At 50.8% G+C, this 23,928-nt stretch overlaps 1 protein-coding gene across 3 annotated transcripts in view; it reads left to right on the top strand.

Moving 5' to 3' along the window:
• Positions 1–22,274, top strand: part of MGAT5B (alpha-1,6-mannosylglycoprotein 6-beta-N-acetylglucosaminyltransferase B) — a 71,016-nt gene extending 48,742 nt beyond the window's left edge. For 2 of the 3 annotated variants that reach the window (XM_039716433.1, XM_039716432.1), the window contains exons 9-18: positions 3,215–3,346; positions 4,801–4,934; positions 7,287–7,417; positions 8,035–8,040; positions 9,680–9,835; positions 10,806–10,952; positions 13,241–13,357; positions 19,783–19,857; positions 20,281–20,555; positions 21,643–22,274. In XM_039716433.1, coding sequence (XP_039572367.1) covers positions 3,215–3,346; positions 4,801–4,934; positions 7,287–7,417; positions 8,035–8,040; positions 9,680–9,835; positions 10,806–10,952; positions 13,241–13,357; positions 19,783–19,857; positions 20,281–20,555; positions 21,643–21,841 — 1,372 coding nt within the window. In that variant the 3' untranslated portion in view covers positions 21,842–22,274. The remainder of the gene's footprint in view (positions 1–3,214; positions 3,347–4,800; positions 4,935–7,286; positions 7,418–8,034; positions 8,041–9,679; positions 9,836–10,805; positions 10,953–13,240; positions 13,358–19,782; positions 19,858–20,280; positions 20,556–21,642) is intronic. The other variant, XM_039716435.1, reaches the window with a different exon arrangement.
• The last annotated feature ends 1,654 nt before the right edge of the window (positions 22,275–23,928 follow it).

The raw sequence follows: 23,928 nt of genomic DNA, 5'->3' as shown, positions 1-23,928 counted from the left end.
GCAAAGGCGGCGTTTGCGCTCATCAATTTTATTTGCGTAATTTCAAGCGCCATTAATAGTACATGGCACAAGGAAAAATCAGGGAAATTGCACTCCAACCATGAGTGAAATTGGGTTTAGTAGAAAATTAGTTGACTTAACTGGCAAATGATGAAAGCCTGAATAAAGAATGTTTAAATAAGGAGGAATAAAAAAAAAAAATTCTCCCCCCGCCCCCATCTCAGAGGTGCAGGCTGGATTTGCATGAGTGGAATATTAAAATCAGTGGTTATAAAGTGTTTAGTGAGGATAAGGGGGGGTAAATGGGGAGATGTTCTGCTCAAAGCCACTGCTCCTGCTGTCAGAGCTATTCCAGCCACGCAGCCATGGCACAGGGGTATAAATGGATGTGGCAGGTCCTGAGCACCTGGAGAGGGGATGTGTGGCAGATTGCGGTGCTGATGGGAGCTGGGAGAGGCAGACCTGCTCTTCCCAACTGGTGGGAACTTTTTTGGAGGCTTCAGTATGAGTTACACTAATTGCTGCCTCCTGCAGCCCCTCGTCAAGCTTGGTTAGGGCTTCCTTAAATTACAGATTATTTTGTAGTGCAGTGGCTTGTGTGACATGTACCAGCTAGAGGATGGTGTGTGCTGCAAGCACAGTGTAATGGTTTGGGGATTTTTAGTTAAATACAAGGTTTATGGATTGGTTCCACCACTGTGCAGGTTGGTGTAAATCACTGCTTGTCTGATGACTGAGGAAAAAGCAGCACTGTGTGAGCAAATGTGTTGTTTAGAATTCCATCTCTACAAAATCCTGGCTTAAAAATTCCCCTTCAGCCTTCCCGGGAGGTTGAGTCTCCTTGGTGCCCTATTTATTGTACCGAGGTGGCTGTGGGAGGTGAGAGCCTTTCTATTCCTGCCATCTTCCCAATCAGTCCTGTCGTGTAAAATTGTGCATAAAAGTGACAAAACTGCAACCTGTTCCCCCTGCGGCGTCCCCAGCCAGGCTGCCCTGAGCTGATGCTGAGATTCCTTGTGACAAGAGCAATGAAGCAGCTGCAAAAGCAGCTCTTTGTCTTAAATTGAAATTCTCTGTTTTTCCTGGCTTTGGCCAGTGAGGCTGTTCCACATTTACACATTTTCTGGTGTCCCTGTTATGGTCAGGAGTTTGGGGTGACCCTGCACTGGTGTCAGGTTGGGATGGGGCTAAGAAGGATCTTGGTGTTCAGTGCTCAAGGACTTGGAGCCACATCAGAATCATAGAAAAGTCTGAGTTCAGAGGGAGCTTTTAAAGCTCTTCTGGTGCAAACCCTTGCAATGAGCAGGGGCATCTTCCACCAGGTCTGGTTCAGAGGAAGAGGGAGGTGTGGCCAGGAGCCAACCAAGAGCCCTTTATCATATTTCTTATGTCCAACAAATTTCTGGCTCTGTGTGGCCCCTTCTGATGTTAGTGAGAGACTGGAGAGCAAATCCTTGTCCCCTGGCCTTCCCTGGATGGGAAAGCCATTGATTCCCTCTGGAAGCAGCCGTGGGATTGAAAGGTGAAATGCTGAAGTGCTTGGCAAGGGCTGAGGACCTTCTGGAAGTGCTCCTCAGAGGATGGACCTGGGGCCATGGGTCCATTTGAGCTTCAGCTGGGGGACAGATTAACCCCAGGTAGGGCTGGAAAGGGAATTCTCAGGTTCAGAAGGGAAAATGCTGAGAAATTGAGAGAACCAGTAAGAGAGGTCAGAGAGAAGGAAAGATTCAAAGCCTGGGAGTGTAAAGCCTGACCAGAACTTTTATTCTTAAAGAAGAGAAAATACCTACAGGCATGGCTGGGATAAATTCCCATCTCCAAATAGAGGTTTGGAGTAAGTGAAGAGCCTAGAAGAAAACAAAGACAGACGTCCTGGCAGGCAGGAGCTAAGGGTGAGATTTCACAGTGTCTGAGCTCAGACTTGTGAAATAAACCAGGAATTCCTCAGCCTTGTTGGAAGGACTGAGAACGGAACGGGACAACTGCATGGTGGGAGTGAGACAGCCTGGGTGGACCAAATCAGCTCAGCACTTTGGTTTTCCATGAGGATGCTGCTGCTTTTTGGCTGTGAGTGGAGTTAGGAGGATAAGGACTTATCATCTTTAGGAGGAAAAACAAAATACAGGAGCATTAAAACTGCAGAGTGAATCAGCCTCTGAGCAAACTGGCACTGGGAAATCACAAGTACAAGCAACATGGATTTTTGAGAAACCTGCAGAAGCTGGAAGGTATCACAGGGATTTTTTTTTTTCTGAGAAGGAGGAAACATGGTCCAGACAAGCAGATGGGCTGTCAGGCTGACATCAGTGGTACACTTGGTGGAACAGCTTTGGAGAGAGGGATTCATCAGTTCACAGAGGTAATTGGAAATGGAAGGAGACATACCACAGGTTTAGCAGCCCTGTATCTTGCTGGATTAATCACATCTCACCCTGGCAGCAAGGTAACTGATGGCCTTGATAAAGAGATTACAGTCAGTGGAGTTTGTCTGGATTTTCATAGTGCATTTTATCCACTGGAGGAGGGAAGAGGAGCTGAATGTGGCTGTTTGTAAGGAACTGCTGGAAATCCCCTGAGTGAGACCCAGTGCCCAGCTGCCCCCTGTTTTATGGAATTATTTCATAAATGGGACCAAAAGTGAGAAATATGAATGAAATGTGCCCGGCATCCAAGGACAGGCATTGCCAGCAGAGTCAAGGAGAAGCTGAGAGTGCTCTGGGATGTGGTGGGTAAGGACTGGAATAAGAGAGACATTCAGGGTGTGCTGGGAGAGATGTGGAGCTGGAAACAGGGAGCTTTAGGCTCAGCTGGGAACCTTGCAGGCAGAGAGGAGACGAAAGATGTGGCTTTACAAGTCTGTCACTGGTGTGACTGCAGTGAGAGTAAACGAAATCTGGTGTCTTCAACAAGAGAGGTCCAAGGGAGGGTGTGTGGGGACTGGGATGCTGGTGAGCCCTGGCTGGGAATGCTGTGCCTCACAGTCCATCTGGGAGGAGCAGGAACTCTGCTGGAGCAGGTGCAAAGATGGGGAGGGACCAGGACTCTCCAGAGCTTTGGCCTGGGAAATAAAAACTGGGGTGAGAAGAACCATCTGCCTCCCCTCCACCACAGAGGAGCTGTTTGATGGCTCCTGCTCCATGCCCAGCAGGGAAAGGAGTGTTTGTGTGCAGGGCTCTGGTGGTGATGGGGGCTGATCCCTCCTGCTTCTCCCCAGTCACTTAGGGGTGCCTCCAGGACGGGGGAACTGCCCCTTGACCAGTCCTCTGCCTTTCGACCTGATTTACACTGACTACCACGGCCTCCAGCAGATGAAGCAGCACATGGGGCTCTCCTTTAAGAAATACAGGTAAGCAAAGCCACTGCCTGCTCTTGATCTCCATTTCATTAATTAGCAAGAAAAAGGCTAATGCTAATGACCAACCCAAGAAGCCAGACCCTTTTATTTTGCTCCTTTAAGAAATACAGGTAAGCAAAGCCACTGCCTGCTCTTGATCTCCAGTTCATTAATTAGCAAGCAAAGGTTAATGCTAATGACCAACCCAAGGAGCCAGACCCTTTTATTTTACCTTTGATTTTTGCCTGCCTGGTGCTTTGCTGTGTCCCCTGCTGCCACAGCAGGAGGCATTCTGAGCCTCAGGTATTTAGGATAAAACCTCAATAAAGGAGGGAGAGTTGGGGAAAGACCAAACCCTTCATAGGCCTGCAGTGTGTCAATGTGTGCTTCCATTCCATTCCTGCAGCCAGGGGTGGGCACAGCATGGAGGGGAGGGTGAGCCTTGGGAATTTGTAAGGAGCCCTATCCCTGGCTCCTTGAGCATCAAGACAAATGTCATCATCCCCTGGTACATCACCAGCCTGGAAAATTTGTGATTTAATTTAGTGCTGATAGACCTACTATTTATTACATTTTTTCCCATCTCTTCCACTATCCTACACAATTTTATTAGAGAGAAAAGTGACAAGCTGCGTTATTGCTTTTATTATAAATGCACTTGCTTTTGCATTCAGCTTGCTTTGCTCTTCCCTTACTTGTTCCTCTTCTCTCCTCAGCCTTCTGCTGGTAGTGCCTGCCTCAGCATTCCCAGGATATTGGGAAAGGCATTAATAAGCTTTGGGAGGTTCATCATTCTCACAACTGTTGGGGAGCTGAGGGTCCTGCAAAGGGAAATTCTCCTGCAAGGAGGGAGCAGTGCTGGGAAGGGCTCCTTGGGATGCTGCTGCACCCTCTTGTCAGGAAAATTAATCCACAAACACCAGAGGTTTATGTCCAAAAAGGAGACAGAGGAGTCCTTTTACTTTATTCAAATGAAGGGAGAGGCCATGGAGTATTCCCCTGGGGTCTCTCCAATTTTTGGAGGATGCAAGCTCCTTTATATCCCAATTTCCTGGCCACATTTCCCTTCTCTCTTTCCCCATTTCTGAGGTACTTGAGAGGTACAGACTTCCTGAAATTCCTGATACAGAAGATTTCCCTCTAATGTACAATATACTCCCTTTTAATTTTTAATTCTTATGGAATTTATGTTTTTTCCCCATTTTTTCTTTTATCTTTCAATATACAATGTCATTTATCAGCAAACCTGCAGTTCGTTTGTAAAAGCAAATACCATTTTCCATTCATCAATCAGTGGAATCCTTCCCACTGTTTCTTTTATCTCCCAGTGCTGGTTTCATCTACCAGCAGACCCACAGCTTGTTGGTAAAGACAAACCCATCATTCCTCTCACTCTGCTCGGGATGCAGATGAGGGACAAGGCTCCTGGGGACAGCAGGTGTCCTCAGGGGGTGTGTGCCCCGCAGGTGCCGCGTCCGGGTCATCGACACCTTTGGGACAGAGCCAGCCTACAACCACGAGGAGTACGCCACGCTGCGCGGCTACCGCACCAACTGGGGCTACTGGAACCTGCAGCCCACCCAGTTCATGACCATGTTCCGTAAGTGCTGATGCCTGGGACGGGGGCTTGTCACCATCTGCTACTGCAAGCAGGGGTTGTGATGGTTTGTTAATTGATCTGAGTGCAAAAATAACACAGAGGGGATTTCAGTATTATATCAAAATGAACACACCTTTATTGAGTGCCCACAGCAAATGCGGTAGAAGGGTTAGAAAGGAGATAAAGGATAGAGAGAGAGAAAGAAAGAGGGGGGAGTATAGCTACCAACGGAGAGACGAAATCCTCGTGGTCTGGCCAATAGATCTGTCTTTTCACATCGGGGAGAATCTCAAAGTCTTGGGTAACTCAGGGATCTATTATAGTCCTCCACCGCGGGGCGATCAAGTGAAAGACGATGGAGAATGAGTCTACTGAATATGGGTACAGACAGTCCATGTTCTGAAAACAGGACAAGTCAATCTCAGCAGTGAGCAGGACCCGTTGTTTCTCGGTCCAGCAAACACACCTGCAGGCAACACTTGGCAAATATCCCACTTCAATCAGGCCAGCGCTAGAACTGTTAGGGTCTCAGTCCTTGGGAGGGGACTCAATTCTCCATCCTTGAAAGTGGTTCTGAGGCAAATGAGAGATCTTCCATGGGGGGATCATCAGAGTTACCTCAGAAAGAGGTTGATTTGGCCAAGAGGTGGGGAAATTCCAGGGCTGTTGTGATGAGTGGGGATTGTGAAGCAGCCGTAAGCGTACAGAGCAAGCTGCTCATTGGCAGTCCCTGCTCGAAGCAGTGAACCATGGCAGCACAGCAAGCACACCTCCAAACAATCACTTGGCAAGCACCCACCTCAACCAGGCCAGAACTCCAGCCAGGATCTCCAGGGTCCTGGTCTCTGTCCTTGCAACGGTCGTGATGCAAATGAGGGAAACTTCGGACTGTCTCTTACAAGGCTAGACTGAGTCAGAGAATAAAGTGGGTATTCATTAAAGGCCTTCAACAAACACATCTTGGGCACTCAAAAGCCTCCCAGAGGCTACACCCAAGATGGATGATGGTCATGAATTTTTCAGACAATTATAAGTTTGGTCTTTTTCCACATCAGGGGTTAATCCTCCAATTACAGCTTCAGGTAATGAAGTCACATTCCCCCAGTGTGCTTCTCCCCAGTTCACTTTTGTTTATATATTGGAATAAGTCACACAGGACTCCATTTTCCTCATGATGGAAAAAGCCCATTCTTTATTCACATAACTCCTGTTTATACAGTTTTACAGACCTCTTGTGTGACTCCAATTGGTCAGGAACCATCTCCCCAATCACTTTATTGGTTAGTAACAAGTTGTTATTCTGTATTGATTGGCCACTCAAACCCTGGGTGTGTATGTGCAGGAAAAGTTGTTTGTGAGAGATAGTTTTCATTTTTCTAAAACCTTTTTTCTGTGCAAAACCAGTTTATACAGGTGCTAGTTGCTTTTCACCCAGGAATAGATTGTTAAGCTAACTGCTCACACCAGGATTGCTTTCAGATGGGCACTTGCCAAGTCCTAGCTTGACAGGGCCAGCCACTGATACGACAGAGCAGGCCTGATTTTATGAGGCCTTTTTCTCATAGTTTTTCTACCTTACTCCAACACCTACACTTTTCAAGCCTGAGGCTGCGATGGTGACCTTGGTTCTCAGGTCTGGAAGGATTGTTTTGTCTGACCAAACTGTGAAGAGAGCTAACTAACACTCTATATGGAGTTTGGAGTTATACCCTATGCAGTACAGGATCTGAAAAATGTAAAAGCTAAAAACTTAAGGCATCAGTAGGGGCCTGCCAGGGTGGTTCTGGGGCTCTGACATCCTCCACGAGGTGATGCTTGGGCAGTGTCATCCTGCCCAGCTCTGCTCCTGCTTCCCCCTGCCCCCGAGGAGATCCTGCTGGGCCACCTCGGGCTACAGAATGACCCAGGGAGAGAGACCAGGCTCCTTCCACTGGTCCAGCACAGTCAGGGCACAGCCAGCAGCTTCCAGAGCTGCAGAGCCTGCTTTGCTTCCAGCTGGGATTCTGAAGGTGAGAGCAGCTCAGGGGTTGGGATTTGCCTGTGGCACGGACGGGAGATGTGCATGTCTGGAAGGAGCCCAGTGTCCCACTGGCTGCTGGGTGACCCAAGCATTCCTTTTCCTGGCTGGGTAAATCCCCTCTGGCAGCCTTACAACCCCTCACTGTGTGAAGAGCTGCTCGAGTGGGTTCTGAAGCCTGGATTTCATGAGCTGCCTGGATAGGGATCCAAGCTCCATTCTCCTCCATGCTCCAGCAAGCTCTGGAGCCGGGCACATCCCAGGCTGTATCCCCACCCCTGGGGACATCCCAAAAAACATCTGTCCCACCTGTCTCCTCCCCTTGGTGCCCACAGCTCACACCCCTGACAACTCCTTCATGGGCTTCGTGTCAGAGGAGCTGAACCAGACGGAGAGGGAGCTCATCAAGGCCAACAAAGTCAGCAGCATGGCCGTGGTGTACGGCAAGGAGGCCAGCATCTGGAAGGTGGGTGTCCTTGGGCTGCAGGGGACAAGCCAGGCAGGCAGGGGTAGGCACAGGCAGGGCTGGGAGGCAGCCCCAGCCTCTGGATCTCACCCTGAGCTGAGGAGGTGCAGGTCTGGGTGTGTTTGTGGAGAACCATCCTTGTCCTGCTCCTGGGGGAGTGATGGACACATCCAGAGCCTCCAACAAACAGGGAGAGGCTGGTGGGACACCATTCCCTGCTCCTTGCTCTGGGTGGTGCTTCCTCCCAGCAGGCTCTGAGGCTGAGGATTTCATATTGATGATTTTATGTAATTAATTATAATGATTGCAACTAATTAATTGCAGTGATTGCTGCATTATGATGGGGAAGTTTGTGTCTGCTTTCAAGCACTCTGAAAAAGGGTCATGCTCCCTGAGCCTGGAACACCTGGGGGAGAGGGGTGGGTCACTGCATGGGGACAGCCCCTCCAGCCCCCAAAACACCCCCCTGCATCTCCAGAGGGGCTGTGCATGCTCCCCCCATCCTATCCAGAGCTAGCAAGCTGCTTTTCCTTCCAGGGCTGTAAAAGGAGCTAATTCTCATTGTCTGTTGATTTATTTCTATTTTTCCCTCTGTGCACCGCCTGGGGCTGCTCCAGTTGCAGGTACTGTACCACGCCAGCTGCTGCTGGGCTTTGCCTCTGCTCCTCTTCTCGGGAGAGAAAAGGTTTTTGTCAGAGTCGACTTTGCCATGACGTGGGCTGGGTCCTCTGGAGCTGCTGGGATTGATGTGGGTTGATGCAGTGGGGGCTGTACCTCCTCCCCTTCCCAGCTTTCCTGATTAGCAGCTGCTAATTAGCAGGGATGCTTGTGGTGAGCCAGGATCCAGCCACTCCATCTCCTCTTTACTGGTGTTTGTGGGTTTTCCATCCCTGCCCAGGTCTGAGAGCAAATCCCCCCTGCCTGTGCCTGGCTCCAGGGCTCCCTAAAAGCCCTACTGAAACCTACTAAAACTCATTTTAGAAGAACTGCAACATCTTGTTTTTCTACCATTCCCCTGCTCTTTCTTATCCAGAAGTTTCCTTGGAGCTTAGTTAAGGTGATTTGGGAAGGCACTAAAGAGAGTTCAAAGCCCAGAATGGACATTTCCCTCCACCCCAGGTGCTACAGGCATTTGCTGTTTTGAGTCAGAACTCACAAACAACATCAGTTTTCCCCCAACTGCATATTTGGGGTCATTTATTGCTGGGTGAAGAGGCTGGGGCTGGGCCTTGCTGGTTCCTTGAGGCCAGGCTGCCTGGCCTTTGCTTCCCACCTTGTACACTCCATGCAATAAAAAGGGAATAGAGGAGTTTTTCCTTATTTTGAGTGATTTTGAGGTCTAGAAAGGCACAGATCACCTCCACCTTCTGGAGTCAGGTGCTCATTTACCAGCCTTGGACTAAACACTCTCTCCAGAGCAGGATGTTTTTGACATTTAGAAACATTTCATTAAACCTCCCTTCTCTTTATTTCTCATTTCCTGCCCCTCTGAACTTCTTGCCTCTGGCTCACAACAGGAGCTGAAGTTTTAATAAGCTGGGAAAGCCTTGGAGGATCCCAGGGATCCATGGCTGAGGGCAGAAATACAGCATTTAAGGAGGCTTTAAGGCAACATACAGAGTTTTCTCCAATTCCCCATTTACAACTCCTTATTCCCCCTGGTCTTTCCTCTTTTGGGGCCGTTGCAGCACTGGAAAATCCAGCATCCAAAGGATGGGCCCTTTGTGGTTTTTTTTTCAAGCAAAAAAAAAAAATCTGCAGTAGAGAAATTGTTAAAAAGAAAGGCTGCTTTAGAGCAAAAGGAGGGAAGCCTCCAAGAGAAGAAAATTGATGACCCCCTCCATTTTCCAGGTAGTGAAACAGGATTAAATCTGAATGAGAAAATCCTTGGAGCTTGTTACTTGGAATAAGAGGCTATTAGCAGGCTCTGGTCTTTGCAGACTCCCTTCTGATCCCTCTGAAGCCTTTAATTCAGCAGCTCCAGAGTGGAAGTTGCCCTTGGAGGGGACAGGGGAGGTAGGAACCTGATGATCAGAGTGATGGATCCTGCAGCCACTGGAGCTCTCCAGGAGCCTGGGGCAGTGCAGGATGTGTTTCCACGGGCTGAGGAGGGACAGGTGGGGGTTTTGCACTGCTGTGGGTCTGCCTGAAGCACGGCAGGTGCTCTGGGACAGCAGTTTGAGAGTTAAACCCCCCATAACTGTGAGGAAGAGGAGGTCAGACCCATCCTTTGGTGTAGTTCATGTCTGCCTTCCTCCCCAGGGCAAGGAGAAGTTCCTGGCCATCCTGAACAAGTACATGGAGATCCATGGCACAGTTTATTACGAGACACAGAGGCCACCTGAGGTGCCAGCATTCGTCAAGAACCACGGGCTGCTGCCCCAGCACGAGTTCCAGCAGCTGCTGAGGAAGGCAAAGGTGGGTGAGGCCATCCCAGGACCCTGTTCCCCATCACCTGTACTCCTCCCAGGCCTGCAGGCACTCCTAGCTGGGATAATTAAGCCTGTCAGCCTGGATAATTAGGCAGGAGCACATTTCAGATCAAGATGTGTCTGAGGAGTTTCTCCTTGCAGACTTTCCACAGGCAGAGTGCAAAGTTTCCTCATTAATTCATTTATTGCTGAGTGGGGTGAGGCTTGGGGGGTTTTTTTCACCTTATAGCTGTGATAAAAATAAACCAGATTCTTGGAGTGTGTGGGCGCGGGCACATCCCCATCGCCTTCAGCTGGTGACTGGGGGAAATATTCCTGATTTACCAGCCCAAACAGCTGTGGCAAAGCAATTTTGCTCCATGCAGGGCCAAGCTGATGGTTGTAAGCATCATGGGGGAACTTGCAGCTCCTGGACACTCCATGGCTGTGCAAAGTGGGCTGTGGTTGATGGACTGGGGTTGTGTAGCCTGGAGAAAAGGAGACTCAGGGGTGCCCTCATCACTCTCACAGCTCCTGAAAGGTGCCTGTGCTCAGCTGGGGCTGGGCTCTGTCTCCAGGCAGCACTGACACAACCAGAGCACACAGCCTCCAGCTGCACCAAGGGAAATACAGGTTGGATATCAGGAAAAAGTTTTTCACAGAAAGGGTGATAAAGTTCTGGAATGGCTGCCCGGGGAGGGGGTGCAGTCACCATCCCTGGGGGTGTTTAACAAAGCCTGGATGTGGCACTGGGTGCCAGGGCTGAGTTGAGGTGTTGGGGCTGGGTTGGACTCAATGATCTTGAAGGTCTCCTCCAACCCAGTGATCCTGTGATTCTGTAAAAGGTGGAATTTTGAGCCCAGTTTGCTGAACCCCCTTAGAGGCTTGGCGTGCAGGAGCAGAGCAGCAGAGAGGCGACGCTGGTGGGTTTATCTGTGGGGAAAATCACTCAGCAGCTCTGTGTTTGTGCCTTGCAGCTCTTCATTGGCTTCGGGTTCCCCTACGAGGGCCCGGCCCCGCTGGAGGCCATCGCCAACGGCTGCGTGTTCCTGCAGGCGCGCTTCAACCCTCCCCACAGCTCCCTCAACCACGAGTTCTTCCGCGGGAAGCCCACGTCCAGAGAGGCAAGTGTGGAAAACACGGCTCGCTCTGCTGTGAACGCTTAGAAAGTTTAATAAAGTACAATAGGAGACAAAGACAATGGAGCAAAGCTATACGGCTGGGTGGCTCTTGGCTTTCTGCCAAGAGCACACCTGCTAATTTGGAAACACCTTTTATAGACCATTTCTATTGCATCAGCCTGTTACATTGTCATAAACAATATAAATATGATAATAAATATAAAACAATATAAGTATAATAGTAAATATATACAATAGAATAAATATAACATAATATAATATAACATAATATAACATAATATAACATAACATAACATAAATAAAAGATATTATATATTTATATATAAATATACATGTGTAATATAATAATATTAATTTATAACTATAAATGAAATAGTAAACTTTTCCCCAAACTACTTTACATATTCCCAGAATTGTTTAGCATGCCTCCACCTCAGATTCGTCTTTTTAGAGCGTGCATGTTCCTTTGGTTTTAGTCCATTCTTATCATCACCTTCAGTTTTAGGCCTTACTTTCTGCCAATGATAAGTGTTGGTATTTGGCATATCAGTACCAGGGTCCTCATCATATGTTCCTTGGTTATTATCCCATCCAAGCAATCATTTTAACACAAGCATACCTATATCAGCTATTTATAAATTTTAGCTAACAACAGAAACAAAAACTGTATCTTTATAGCAAAGTTACTTTAACACTACACATATAGAATCCATTTTAATATTTGCAAAAAGCCAATATTATAATATATATCTATAACACAAGTGTGCTGTGGGGGCTGCATGGAACCACCCCATTGGCACCAGGCCTTGGGCCAGCCTGGGGAACAGCAGGTGCTAGGCTGAGGTTACTTTTTTTTGGGCAAGATTTCCTCTGTGGATGTCTGCAGATGGGGATTTGCCTTGGATAGAAGGGGCTGTGCTGTAGGTTTGGGATTTCCAAGGAGAAGGTTGTGCAGAAACCTTTTGCAGACCCCCAGCTCCCTCCCCACCAGCCCAGACCCACACGTCCCCACACCCTGCTCCCAGCCCAGGGCAATGCCCCCTGCTCATCCCTTTGTCCCCCCAGAGGGACACCAGGACCTGCACACTGTGGCAGGGCTATGAGATCCCTCCCAGGCTTGCACAGCGCTGGGAATTCAATCTAAGTAGAGCAGGAACTCTTTAAAAGTTAAAGGCTTGGGAAAATTGCCTCTTTTATTATTAATAAAGTGGATAATGCAGTGCAAGGCTCCCTCGCCGAGCAGGGAGAGAGCTGGCGGCTGTGCAGCTGGGCTGGGCTGGGCTGCCCCGCCTGACTGCCCCATGTACCCCCAAATTTGGTGTGAATTGTGCAGCTGGGCTGGGCTGTCCTGCCCCCCCTGACTGCCCCATGCACCCCTGAATTTGTTGTTAGCACCCATTTTGGGTGGGGCTGGGGGTGTACCTCAGCCTGCAGCCAGGGTGAGGGCTGTGAAATGCCTCGGGGTGTTTCTGTGCTAGAGGGGAAAGAGGTGATCAGTCTGCCAGGAGAGAGATGAGGAAGAACAGCAATGAGGGGATGAACCACACAGCTCCTCTCCCCCAGCTGGCAAGGGTTCAGGCCCTTCTCTGATGTTTTGTGGTGCCCCCAAAACACATCCTCTGCTCAGCAACCTCTCTCTTCCCTTCCCAGAGGAGATCAGGGCTGAAAAAGCACCTCAGGGCTGAAACAAAAGAGGTGGATCCTCAAAAGTCACCTGTGTGGGCAGCCCAGGGAAAAGCAAGGATGTCAGTACCTGTGGAGTACCAGTGTAGGGGCTGCCCATGGCATCAGGGGGATGCAGCTTCCAGCACTGCTCTCTCCCAGTGCCAGCCTTTCCCAGCCTTTCCCAGCCTTCAGTGGCAATGGATTTTCTCCCTGCCTTGCTTCTAGAGCTGGCAAGCCTGGGAGATGTGGTGCCTTCACACACCTTTCCTGCTTTGGAGTGTTTTTACCATCCAGACCCACAGAATGGCTCAGGTCAAGAGTAAATTGTTCCTGTGGTACAGAGTGGAGATATTCCCGGCTGCCAAAGGAATTCAGTGTTGTTGGGAATGGGACATCCCAACCCAGTGGGAATTGTAGCACATCATCCTGAGGCTGGGGAGCAGCTGGATTCAGAGGAAACCAATTTCCAGCACTTCCTATTGCAGTGGGTCAAACCCCGCTGTGTCTCTGAGGCTGCTGCTCCTCTCTGCCATCCAGCTGTGAGTAGGAAGCAGCAGCCATTCCAGCAGGGATTGCAAAATCCAGCTGGCACTGCTGTGTTTCAGGTGTCCTCCCAACACCCATATGCTGAGGACTTCATTGGAAAGCCACACGTGTGGACTGTTGATTACAACAACTCTGAGGAGTTTGAAGCTGCCATCAAAACCATCATGAGGACACAGGTAGGGCTTGGAGCAGTTTTGGGGTGACCTCCCCACTACTGGGTTTGGACAAGTGTCTTGGTTTGAACACAGGTGTCTGCAAGGAAGGCAGGAGCCTCCCCTGAAATGGAAAATGTAAACCCCCTCTCTGAATTATTACAATTTTGAAATTAAGGGGCTCTCAGGAAAAGAAATGGGAATAGGAATAACAGTTCTGTATTAGGAAAATTAAAAATACAAATGCAATATTACAAAAGAGAAAAACCACTGCCAGAGTCAGAGCAGGAGCTGACCCCCTGTGGGTCAGGGTGGTGGCACAGTCCCATCCCATGGGGGCTCAGCCCTCCTGCAGTGCCAGCTGTGCTTCTGCTGGAGCAGGGATCCTGCACAAGGGGGGAGTTTTCCTCTGGAGCTCCAGGGCTGCTGGAGATGGGCCTGCTCTCCCTCTGGGAATGCAGGGCAGGAGAAAGCTGCTCCTCTGGGAATGCAGGGGGCAAAGGCTGCTGTGCTGTTCCAGGCTCAGATTGTATCCAGGTAGGAATGCTTGGCTCCTGCCCTGGGCGGAGCATCTCCCCATGGGATGCTGGAATTTGATCAGCCCTGCAGGGACACTCCCTGGCCATGGACAGCAGAGATCTGCTGGAGGGAGGATTGGCTGTGGGAGAGATAAAGAAAAAACTTCCCAGGGAACACCAGAGAACTGCCCCAGCTCTGACAGATGGGGACAGAACACACAGCCCCATTTCCAGCCTAAGACAACAAGCAGAGCAGATGTTGGAGCCTGGCTCTCCTTTTCCTTTCCTTTCTCCTTTGGATTTTTTGGTCCCTTCCTGCAGCCCCAGGGGCGCACGTGCTCCCACCTTCCTTTGGCATTGTAGGTGTTTCCCCAGGGCAGAGCTGTGCCTTTGAAGGATCCCCTGGGAATCCTGTGGGTAGGCCTGCAGCAAGGGGAGGCTGAGGTAAGGTTTGGGAGCAGGAGGCTGAGGTTGCTGCAGGTGGAGAGCAGTTCTGGGAGCTGGTGTGATAACAAAGATAAACCCAGAGAGCCGCAGCCCTCTGCACCTGCCTTTTCCCCACCTCACTGATTGTTTCCTTTGGACTGAGCAAATTGATGGGAATAACTTCAGGAGTTGTCTCTGTGAGGGATGTAAGGAAGGGGAGAGCCCCAGGGAAGGCAGCACTCCTGCTGTGCCCACTCTGGAAACACTCTCTCATGAATATTTAGCTCCCACCCTGTGGCAGGAGCCTTTCAAATTGTCCAGATTGTTACAGTCAGTTTTCCTGGAGGGGAAGAAAGTGCTGATAGCCATTTTGCTGGCCATTTGCTTCACCTGGGATGAGCCATCCTCTCTGGAGGACAGGGATGTGCTGCGGAACCTGGGCTCTGCCTGGGGCTCTGGGTCATGGTGCTGGGTGGTATTTGGGGGCACAGGGGTGTGATGCTGGTCAGAGAAGGGTCATCCTTGCTTTCCCCTGCATTAGAAGCTGCAGAGGAGGGTGCCTGTGGCAATCTTATTCAGGTAATGTGGCCATGCCACCACCCTGTGCCTCACCTCCTCCAGGGTGATTACTGCAGCTCTTCACCTCACGTTCATTTTCTCTGGGAGTTTGTAAAGACTCATCAAACCCAACTTAGCAAAACAGTTGTTGTTCTGCACATTCATTCCCGTATCTCGATTAGAATTAAATTAAAAATAATGACATCCCTGCTGCTGTGCTGCCAGGCCAGCTGTCAGAGCTTGACCCTCCACCATCTGGGCTGGAGACAGCCCTGAAGTGAAGGAATTGCTGTGGGTGGGAGGCTGGGAGCTATTTTGGGAGAGAGAAGGAAATTTTCAGTTTTTCCAAAGAGAAGAAAGAAAATAGTGAAGCCTGGTGCTGTTAAATGGTGAGACTGAGGATGGAGGAAAGGGCTGTGCTGGTTCTTGAGCAGCCGTGTTGTGCTGCTGCAGTGTTGACTGGATGTGCACCAGGTCATTTAGGTGCTTAATGGTCTGGTTAAAAATTAAAGAACTAAAAAGGATTTCAGGGAAGGGTTTGCCATGGGCACTGGGCAGGAGGAGCTGGTGTCCAGAGCTGGGCACTCACTGGAGTGTGCAGCTGCCGTGCCCATCCCTGGTTTGCCAAACCAAGCTCCTGTCTCAGCTCTTCTCCCCATTCCCACTGTCAGAAAAATTAATCCACAAACACCAGAGGTTTATGTCCAAAAAGGAGACAGAGGAGTCCTTTTACTTTATTCAAATAAAGGGAGAGGCCATGGGGCATTCCTCTGGGGTCTCTCCAATTTTTGGAGGATGCAGCCTCCTTTTTATCCCAATTTCCCTCCCTCTTTCCCCATTTCTGAGGTACTTGAGAGGTACAGACTTACTGAAATTCCTGATACTGAAGATTTCCCTCTGATGTACAACACTCCCATTTAGTGAGAGGTACAGACTTCCTGAAATTCCTGATACCAAAGATTTCCCTCTAATGTACAACACTCCCATTTAATTTTAATTCCTATGGAATTTATGTTTTTTCCACATTGTTTCTTTTATCTTTCAATATCCAATTTCATTTATCAGCAAATCTACAATTTGTTCATAAAAGCAAATATCATTTTCCATTCATCAATTAGTGGAATCCATCCCATTGTTTTTTTTATCTCTCAGTGCTGGTTTTATCTACCAGCAGACCCACAGCTTGTTTGTAAACACAAATCAGGGCCCCCACTCTGTAGTGCCCTCCCACAAAGCACCTCAGCCTCTGGAATTATCCTCAGCTGCTGAAAATCCTAAATTTGCCTCAGATGAACAACTCCAGTCACTGAGGCCTCATTTACATTGTGACATGAAGTCACTCTGGAGAGGAGGGATTCCTTCCCACCCAGGAGTTAATCCACACCTCACCTCTCTGGGGTTTTGAAGAAATTATAAAAATCCTCCCAGAGCAGAGCAGGGAGTGAGTGTGAATAACTTTACAGCAGCCTCTTTTTCCTCCCCCCCCACCTTTTTATCTTTTAAATAGAAAGGTCTGCTTTATTAGAGATGCTGTCAAGGCAATTAAGCCTAAAAATTGACCTACCTTACAGGTTTAAAAGCCTTATTATGGGCTTTGGCTCCAGGAGTCCATGGGTATCTCGTCTTTAAAATACTGTTTGTTACAGCAGGAATTGAAAACAAGGGCATTAGCAGGAGCAGCAGCAGAAAGATGGTAGATGGGCAATTTAGTGTTCCTGTTCCCAGCCAGTTACTGGAGTTCGGAGAAATTATTTTACTGACTCCTTTTTTTTTTTTTCCCCCAAAGGCAAAATGGGGTGTTCTGTTATTGGAATATCTAATAAATTTGTCTGTGTTTCAGAGTAACCACCATCAATTTATTTTTTTTCTGTCAAAACATTTCATTTCAAAATTACTGGAATGAAATACTATGGTTTTGTTTCCCATCTGCCTGCCTTTGTTTGGAAATACCCTGCCAATTTATTGAAAGGAATGCTGGATCTGAAACGATGCTTTTCCCTTTGCTTCACTAACTCAGACAGATTGAACCTGAAACACAACATTTTCCCCCTCCCTGATGGGTGAAAACATTGATTGAAAATTGAAAACTGACCTGAAATTGATTTTATTTGGGTTTTTTTTGTTGTCATATGACTGAAAAATCACATATCCCACAGATGTTTTGCATCTTCTAGGCCAGAACTGAGTCAGAGTAAGACCCCATAATTTTCGGGGTTATGGCAACTTGTGGGAAAAGTGTCTCTGCCATCAGGTGGGGGCTAAGCTGGGGACCAGGGACTGGGAACCTGTCTGGGAATTTGGGAGCTGTTGATGAACCTGGCAGTAATTCTGTCGTGGTCAAGCTGACAACAAGCTTTGGTCCCAGGGGGATTTGCTGATTCCCAGCAATATCTCAGTGTCCCTGCAGCACCCCAATTTCTCCTGCTGCAGCTCGGGGCAGGCTGTGCCATGGCAGAGCTCCGGCTGGGCTGGCAGAGCTCCCCCAGCACAGGGCTGGCTGTGTGCAAACAGAGTTGGGATGCAGCCGGCGTCCCTCCCAACCTAGTTCTGCCTGAAAGAAACTTCTTCCTTCTGGAGGCAGAGCTGAATCATGCCTGGGACGTGGCTGGGGTTTGCAATCTGTGTTTTCCCCCCCCAAGAACAGCCCTTGTCCTGCCCTCTCTCATCCTTTTGGAGGTGGCACCCGTTGCAGGTCACCTCCAGCTGCTGGGCAGGGTTTTTGGCAGGCTGTGTCTCTGCCATTCATCTCACTGGGAGCAGCTCTGGGCTCCCCTGATGGTTTGCATCCCTGAGCTATCTGTAGGGAAGATTAAAACCAGGGAAGCACCAAACCCCTGTACCCCAGAGATCAAATCTCAGCACAGGGACAGGGGGCAGAGACACATGGTGTCCCCTTGGGACAGGGGATGCTGGAGGCTTGTCCCAGTGATGGATTCTGTCTGTTATCCTGGGGTGAGAGGCTGCAGAAGGAGAGAGTTTTGCAAGCACCACCATTTTCTGGGCCTTCAGCTTTTCCCATTGTCAAAAGCAGCCCTCACACAAGCAATTTAATAGACCCAATATTCTGGTGTAGTGAAGGGAGAAGGCTTCATTATATTAAAGTCAAACATACAGGACTATAATGGAAAATTATACATTTCAGACTATGCCTGAAAGAGCGGCACATTAAACATCACAGTGAAAATAGCTGGTTAAAATGTTCCAGCCTGCTGTTACGTTCCAGCACAGAATTGCATTATTTTTCTACTTATTTGTCTGATGACGTTCAGATTTTTTTTTCCACCCTGCTTTCTTTTCCTTTTGAATGAAGGAGACTTCATCCTCCCTTCCAGCTGGGACTCTAAATGCAGGGCTCGCGTGGTGGCAACCCCATGGGACAGCAGTGACTCCCTGCTTGGCTGATGGAGAGAGCACTGGGGCTGGGAAAGGATGAGGAAAGGATGAGGAAAGGATGGCAAAGTCCATCCTACCAACCCCTCCATTCCCTCCCATGCCATCCCGTGCATCATTCTGCAGTGGGATGTGGTGATCCCCACCTCAGAACCCCCCTCCTCCTCCTCCTCCTCCTGCTCCCTCCCAGGGCTCTGGGGACGTGAGGAGTGCCATTAACAACGTGGCTGTTGAGAAGAGGCCGAGCCTGTCAGATTTTAATTAAACAATTATCTTCTCGAAATTGGCATTTTCTCAGTCCTGAGCGCACGAGCTGAATCCTAACAAAACCTGGAGAGGGGAGCAGAGGGAAGTGAGAGACTTTGGGGTCCCTCTGAGAGGGAAAGGAGCTGGAGCTGCACTGGGCTCCAACCCAGTCCTGATGTCCAGGGATCCCCCAGGGCCCCTGGGAGCCTGTGGAGAGGTGGCATTGCAGCTGGAGCTTCGCCTCTGGATACACCTGCAGGCACAAGGAGGGTTTGTGTGATGTGCTGCAGCGTTTTGGGGGATGAGGCTGTTTTTGGAATTGTCTGCACTATGCCTGGCAGAAGGGGGTGCTGGGAAAAGCCCCCCATGAAGGCAGTGGTGAGATGGGACTGAGCACTGGTGATGCTTTGTCTCCTCCAAACTGATCGCAGACAGCCCCAGCCTGGCTCTGAAGCTGAGACAGGCAATTTTGCTTTCAGAGGACTCTGCCCCAGTTAGCTGAGAGCCCATCAGGAATTCAGAGGCAGGATTGGTGCCTGTCACTGTGTCAGCCCTGATTAGCGTGCACATCTGTAATTAGATGAAGCAGCTGTGATTTCCAGCCTGGCTGAGATCTCAGGTGGGATATTTATGGCAGGGAGATGCTTAGAGGGTTCTCGGCAGACTGAGCCTTTGAGCTTGGTTTTGACAGGTACTTCAAAAGGAAATAGCTATTTTGGAGGTGCAGAGCTCAGAAAAGAGAAGCAGCAGTGTTTTCTGGATTAATTATCTTTGGGTGGTTTTGCTTATATCCTCCTGAATAAAGCTCTGCAGAGATACACCAGGGGAAGGGAGGTCCCAGGACTGGCACCAACCTCCCGTAACATCTCTCTGGAAAAATAAGGGAGTGTGGAAAAATAGGTCTTCCCAGGGCAGAAAGCTCCTTAAATTTTTATTTTTTTTTTTAAGACTGCTCCTCCCTTGCCCACAGCTGCAGTGTGTTTTATGGCCTGTAACAGTTCATGGTTTAGTTTGAAGTGACCTACTGGATGAAAACTGATTTGATTGTATAACTTGCTGAAAGTAGAGAAAAGGGAGATTAAAGTGGAACAGGGATGATTTCATTTTCACCAGCAGGTTGAACCCAAAGTATTCCTCTCTCTTTATCACCTTATGGCTTGTGAGGTTTCTCCAGCCCTAGGGTTGCTTTGGTGGACAGACACGAGTCGTGGGCTTTAGTGGGTGGAAGAGCCATGCCCAAGGTTCTGGTGTCTCAGGGACAGGGCAGGCTGTCCCCACCTGCTGCCTGTGCTCTGCTCTTGCCCTTCACAGGTGGACCCTTACCTGCCTTACGAGTACACTTGCGAGGGGATGCTGGAGCGGATACACGCCTACATTCAGCACCAGGTTGGGAAAATCCCTGTCCTCCCTGGGGAACCAGCTCTGTCCTCATGGCCAGCTTTCCCTCTTCTCCCTGGGGAGCATCCCTGTTCTCTCATGGGCATGGTGCAGCCAGTAGTGCCCTGATTGCAGAGAGCACCAGGAGATGGGGCTGGGGGAGGTTTGTCACGGGCCAAAGGTGCTGGGGGTTGGTGGAGGACACCTGGGGGTGCTGGGGCTGGGTCAGGGCCTTTCTGCTGCAGAGAATAAGGCAGCACTGGGAGAAGAAGAGCTGAGAGAAGCAGAGGTTCATCCCCCACAGCAGGGCATGCCATCTGTGCATGCAGACCTCAAAGTCATCATCCCAAGTGTCCTCCTGTCCCACCAGCAGCCTCCTTTTCCCACTGTTAACATCTCAGGGCACTGACCCATTATCTTCTCTGCCACCAGGATTTCTGCACCACATCATCTCTTGCTGCATCTCCCAAGACGAAGAGTCCTGCTATGCAAAGCCCTCCGAGCCCGCTGGCCCTGTCCCCCAATGCCACCCACCTGGTGTGGTCCCCCAGCGCCGGGCGGGCCCCCCAGGCGTGGCCCCCGCTGGCCTCGCTGCAGGTGTGGGTGTCGGAGCCCCAGCACACGTGCACGGAGACGTGCCGGCGGCACGGGCTGGTCTGCGAGCCCACCTTCTTCAGGTTCCTCAACAAGGAGGAGGTGTTTCTCCAGTGAGTCGGGGCCTTCTCGGGGAGCTTGTGGGGGGCCACCAGCCAGACAACATTCCCTTTGCTCCCCCCATCCCCTGCGCCCATTTTCCTCATGTTCCCCCTCCCAAAATCCCAGTGATAAGCCCTCATGCCCAAGGCAGGACACAGCTTCACTCCTCAGCAGGCAACAACAGCGTTTCCAGGCATGGTTCTGCCTCTTTCCAACCCCATTCCTCTCCACCTCCCGCATGCTCTCTCCTTTTAAATGTCTCTCTCTATAAAACTGCGTTTTGAACACCCAGTGGTGAAGTTTTAATGGAGTATAAATCTGCCACCGGGCTCTGTGCTGCTCTCTGGGCAATTTAAATGCGAGCGTTGCCGGAGCTGTCACGCTGGTCAGGCAGGCGCCGCGTGTCCCGCTGACATTTTTATGTGATAAATTACAGCTGGGGCCTGGCTTTCACTCTTTCCCCCTGCACGTCCTCCTCCAGACCTTAAAACGAGCTGGCTCAGGGACTCGTCACTTGAGAAGGGTTGGTGGGAGGGCAGTGCCAGTGCTGCTGCTCCATCTGGGAGGGGAGGGGTGTTAAAATCCACACTGGGCATTTCTGCTGCTCCTCGGGGCTTTTGCTGATGCCCACCTCAGTTTTCTGGCTAATCCCAGCTAACAGGGAGCACGTGGGCATTCCCTGATTCCCTGTCCCTTCCAGGGAATGTTGTGTGCAGTAAGAGGTGTCCTTGGAGCTCTGTTCATGGAGCTCTGTCCATGGAGAGAGCTGTTGGTCAGCAAGGGGCTGTAAGAGAGCCATTGAACTTCATGAGCTGGAAGGGACCTGCAAGGACCAACGAGTCCAACTCCTAAGATTTGGGTGGGGTTTTGTGGGTGATTCTGAGCCATCTGTGGGTCGGGGCAATCTCTGGGCTGCAAAGTTGAGTTGCCAGGGTCTCCCCTTCCTGCGTGGCGTGTCGGGCTGGTGACAAGCCCTCACATGTAGCCAAAGGCTGGCAAACCAGATCAGCAAAGGAACCTTCCAGGAAGGATAAAACCCCTTAAATGACCCCTTTAATGGCTGCTCACCTGACCTGGCCCCCTTGCCTTGGCCCCCAGGCTCAGCATCGCGTGCGACAGCACCGAGTTCGAGATGAACCACCTGTACCCCGCGGTGGCCGAGAACGTCCGCGAGTGCTACCTCCAGAAGGAGCCGCTGCTCTTCAGCTGCGCCGGCCACCACGCCAAGTACCGGCGCCTCTGCCCCTGCCGCGACTTCCGCCAGGGACAGGTGGCCCTGTGCAGGGACTGCTTGTGACACCGTGTCCCCACCGCCTTTGTGGCTCCGGGTGGCTTCTCCTCGGAACTCCGCAGCAGCCGAGGAGCTGGGACAGGTCCCCTCCTGGTGGGTGAGCTGTTGGACTCTGGGGGCTGTTTCGTGTCGGACTCTGGGGGCTGTTCCATCCACCAGCCGGCTGTGAATGACCACGTCCTGAACTTTGGAGTCGTTTTCTCCCCGAGGAGCATCGTCCGACCGCATCCGAACCCACCTGGGCCTGGTGGCGCTGGGATGGGGTGGTGGGGAGAGAGGGGCTGGGGACACCCTTCCCCTCCTCTGGCGATGGGACAAGCCACCAGCAGACTGCAGTTTCAGGGTTTTCATCTTCTTCAAGCATCCCAAGTTGTTTTATTTATTGATTTTTTTAACCCTCCCCCTGACAAGTGGTGAATTAAAGGGGCGTCCACACCCAGCCCTTCTGTGGGAGTTCTTGGGCAGAGCTGCATTGGGGGTGGGACAGGGTGATGCTGGTGGCTGTTGTGGGTGTGGAGCTGGGGGAGGACAAAGCACAAGGCTGGGTTAGATGGGCACACTGGGGACTCAACCCTGGTAGCCCGAGGAAGGGCCACTGTGGGCTGGACAGTGGTGGGAGGGGGCTGGAGTGGGCTCCTGGGAAAGCTGCTGGTCCCCAGGCAGGGCAGAGGTGCCCAAAGTGATCCCCCCAGCCTCCAGGCTGCTCTTCACCCTGTGGGCCATGCATGGAGCTGAACATCCCTCCAAGGATGGTTGGAAGTGGAGGTGGGGGCACAGGGGCTACTCGGGGTTCAGGTGAGTGGGCAGAGGGGAGGATGTGCTGCAGCACACGAAGGGAATTCCTGGAGGGCAGAGCCCTGAAGAGCAACATCTGTGTGCCCCAGACGCTCCCAGCTCAGCAAGAAGTGAGCTCCAAGCAACCATCTTCCACAGAACTCTTTGCTTCTTCAACTTTCCTTGGTGCTGTTCCTCTTGCTTTGGGGAGGAAAGTTTTCCCCCACTGCCAATGTGTCCCCTCCTGGCACTCCCCTGGTTGGGGTGACCTGGTTTGTTCTTGTAGGGCTGCTCACCAGGGCAAGGTGTTGCTGTAAGGTTGGTGCTGAGCCCTGCTGCTGTTTGCAAGGTTGAATGGGGAGAGTCCTGCATGCCATAAAATGTGTGGCTGGAAAATCAGGGGCTGGAAACTCCTTCTCAGCCCTTCCCTGCATGGAATCGCTCCTGGCCTGGCTGGTGAGAGAGGCTGGTGGGGTGGCAGCCTGACCTGGCACTGTCACTGCAGGATCCCTGCAGGAATTGTCCCCTCTGGCTCCAGAGACTGATGGAGAGCAGTGGCAGCATGAGTGCAGGAGGTTGCCCTGGAGCTGTGCCACACCCCTGGCACCTCCAGCCTGTCCTCCAGTGCCAGGTTTTGGGAGAAACTCCCATTCCTTCAGGCTGGCAGAGCCCAGCCACCCTCACCGTGTCCCTGCTGTGTCACCACGGGGTGCTGTGCCCTCTGGGCACCCCCCACGTGAGCCTGTCCACATCCTGCCCTGGATGAGCTGGAGACACTGCTCCTATCCCAGAGCAATTTATCATCTTCAGCTCCCAACTGCGTGGGCAGCCTCCATCCTGCCTGTGACGCCAGCCCAGGGGAAGGATTGATTAAGTAATTTTTGTGTCTTGCGGCCAGCGTGTGTCTAAATAAAAGCAGCACAAGCCTCTCTTTGCAGAGCTGAGCAGCAACACCTCTCCACAGCACCTTTCATCTCTGCCTCAAAGCATCCCCTGGCTTTGCTGCCAGTGCTGAGTGGGCAGGAGCTGGCCTGGGAGAGGCACGGGGGGTCTGCCAGCAGGAACCACCAGCAGTTCACTTCCCAGGGTTGTAAAAACCAAATAAAACCGGATTTTATAGGAGATCTAAGCAAGTTTTAAAGACCAAGAGGCTCGGGATGCCTCGTGAGGCAGTGCTTGTTACACATCAGCTCCCTGGGCAGCTTTTTCCACAGTTTCTGCTCAGCTGCTTTTAAAATAGCCTCACCTTTCAGCAGTGCAGCGCTGCCTCCCACTGCAGAGAGCCCCAATTATCCCCTGGCAGGAGAATTTTTCTCCAG

This window comes from Passer montanus, unplaced genomic scaffold (assembly GCF_014805655.1).
Source record: "Passer montanus isolate IOZ18808 unplaced genomic scaffold, ASM1480565v1 scaffold35, whole genome shotgun sequence".
NCBI classification, from domain to species: domain Eukaryota; kingdom Metazoa; phylum Chordata; class Aves; order Passeriformes; family Passeridae; genus Passer; species Passer montanus.
Note: the sequence above shows the minus strand (reverse complement) of the source record. Positions and strands in the feature narration are given on the sequence as shown.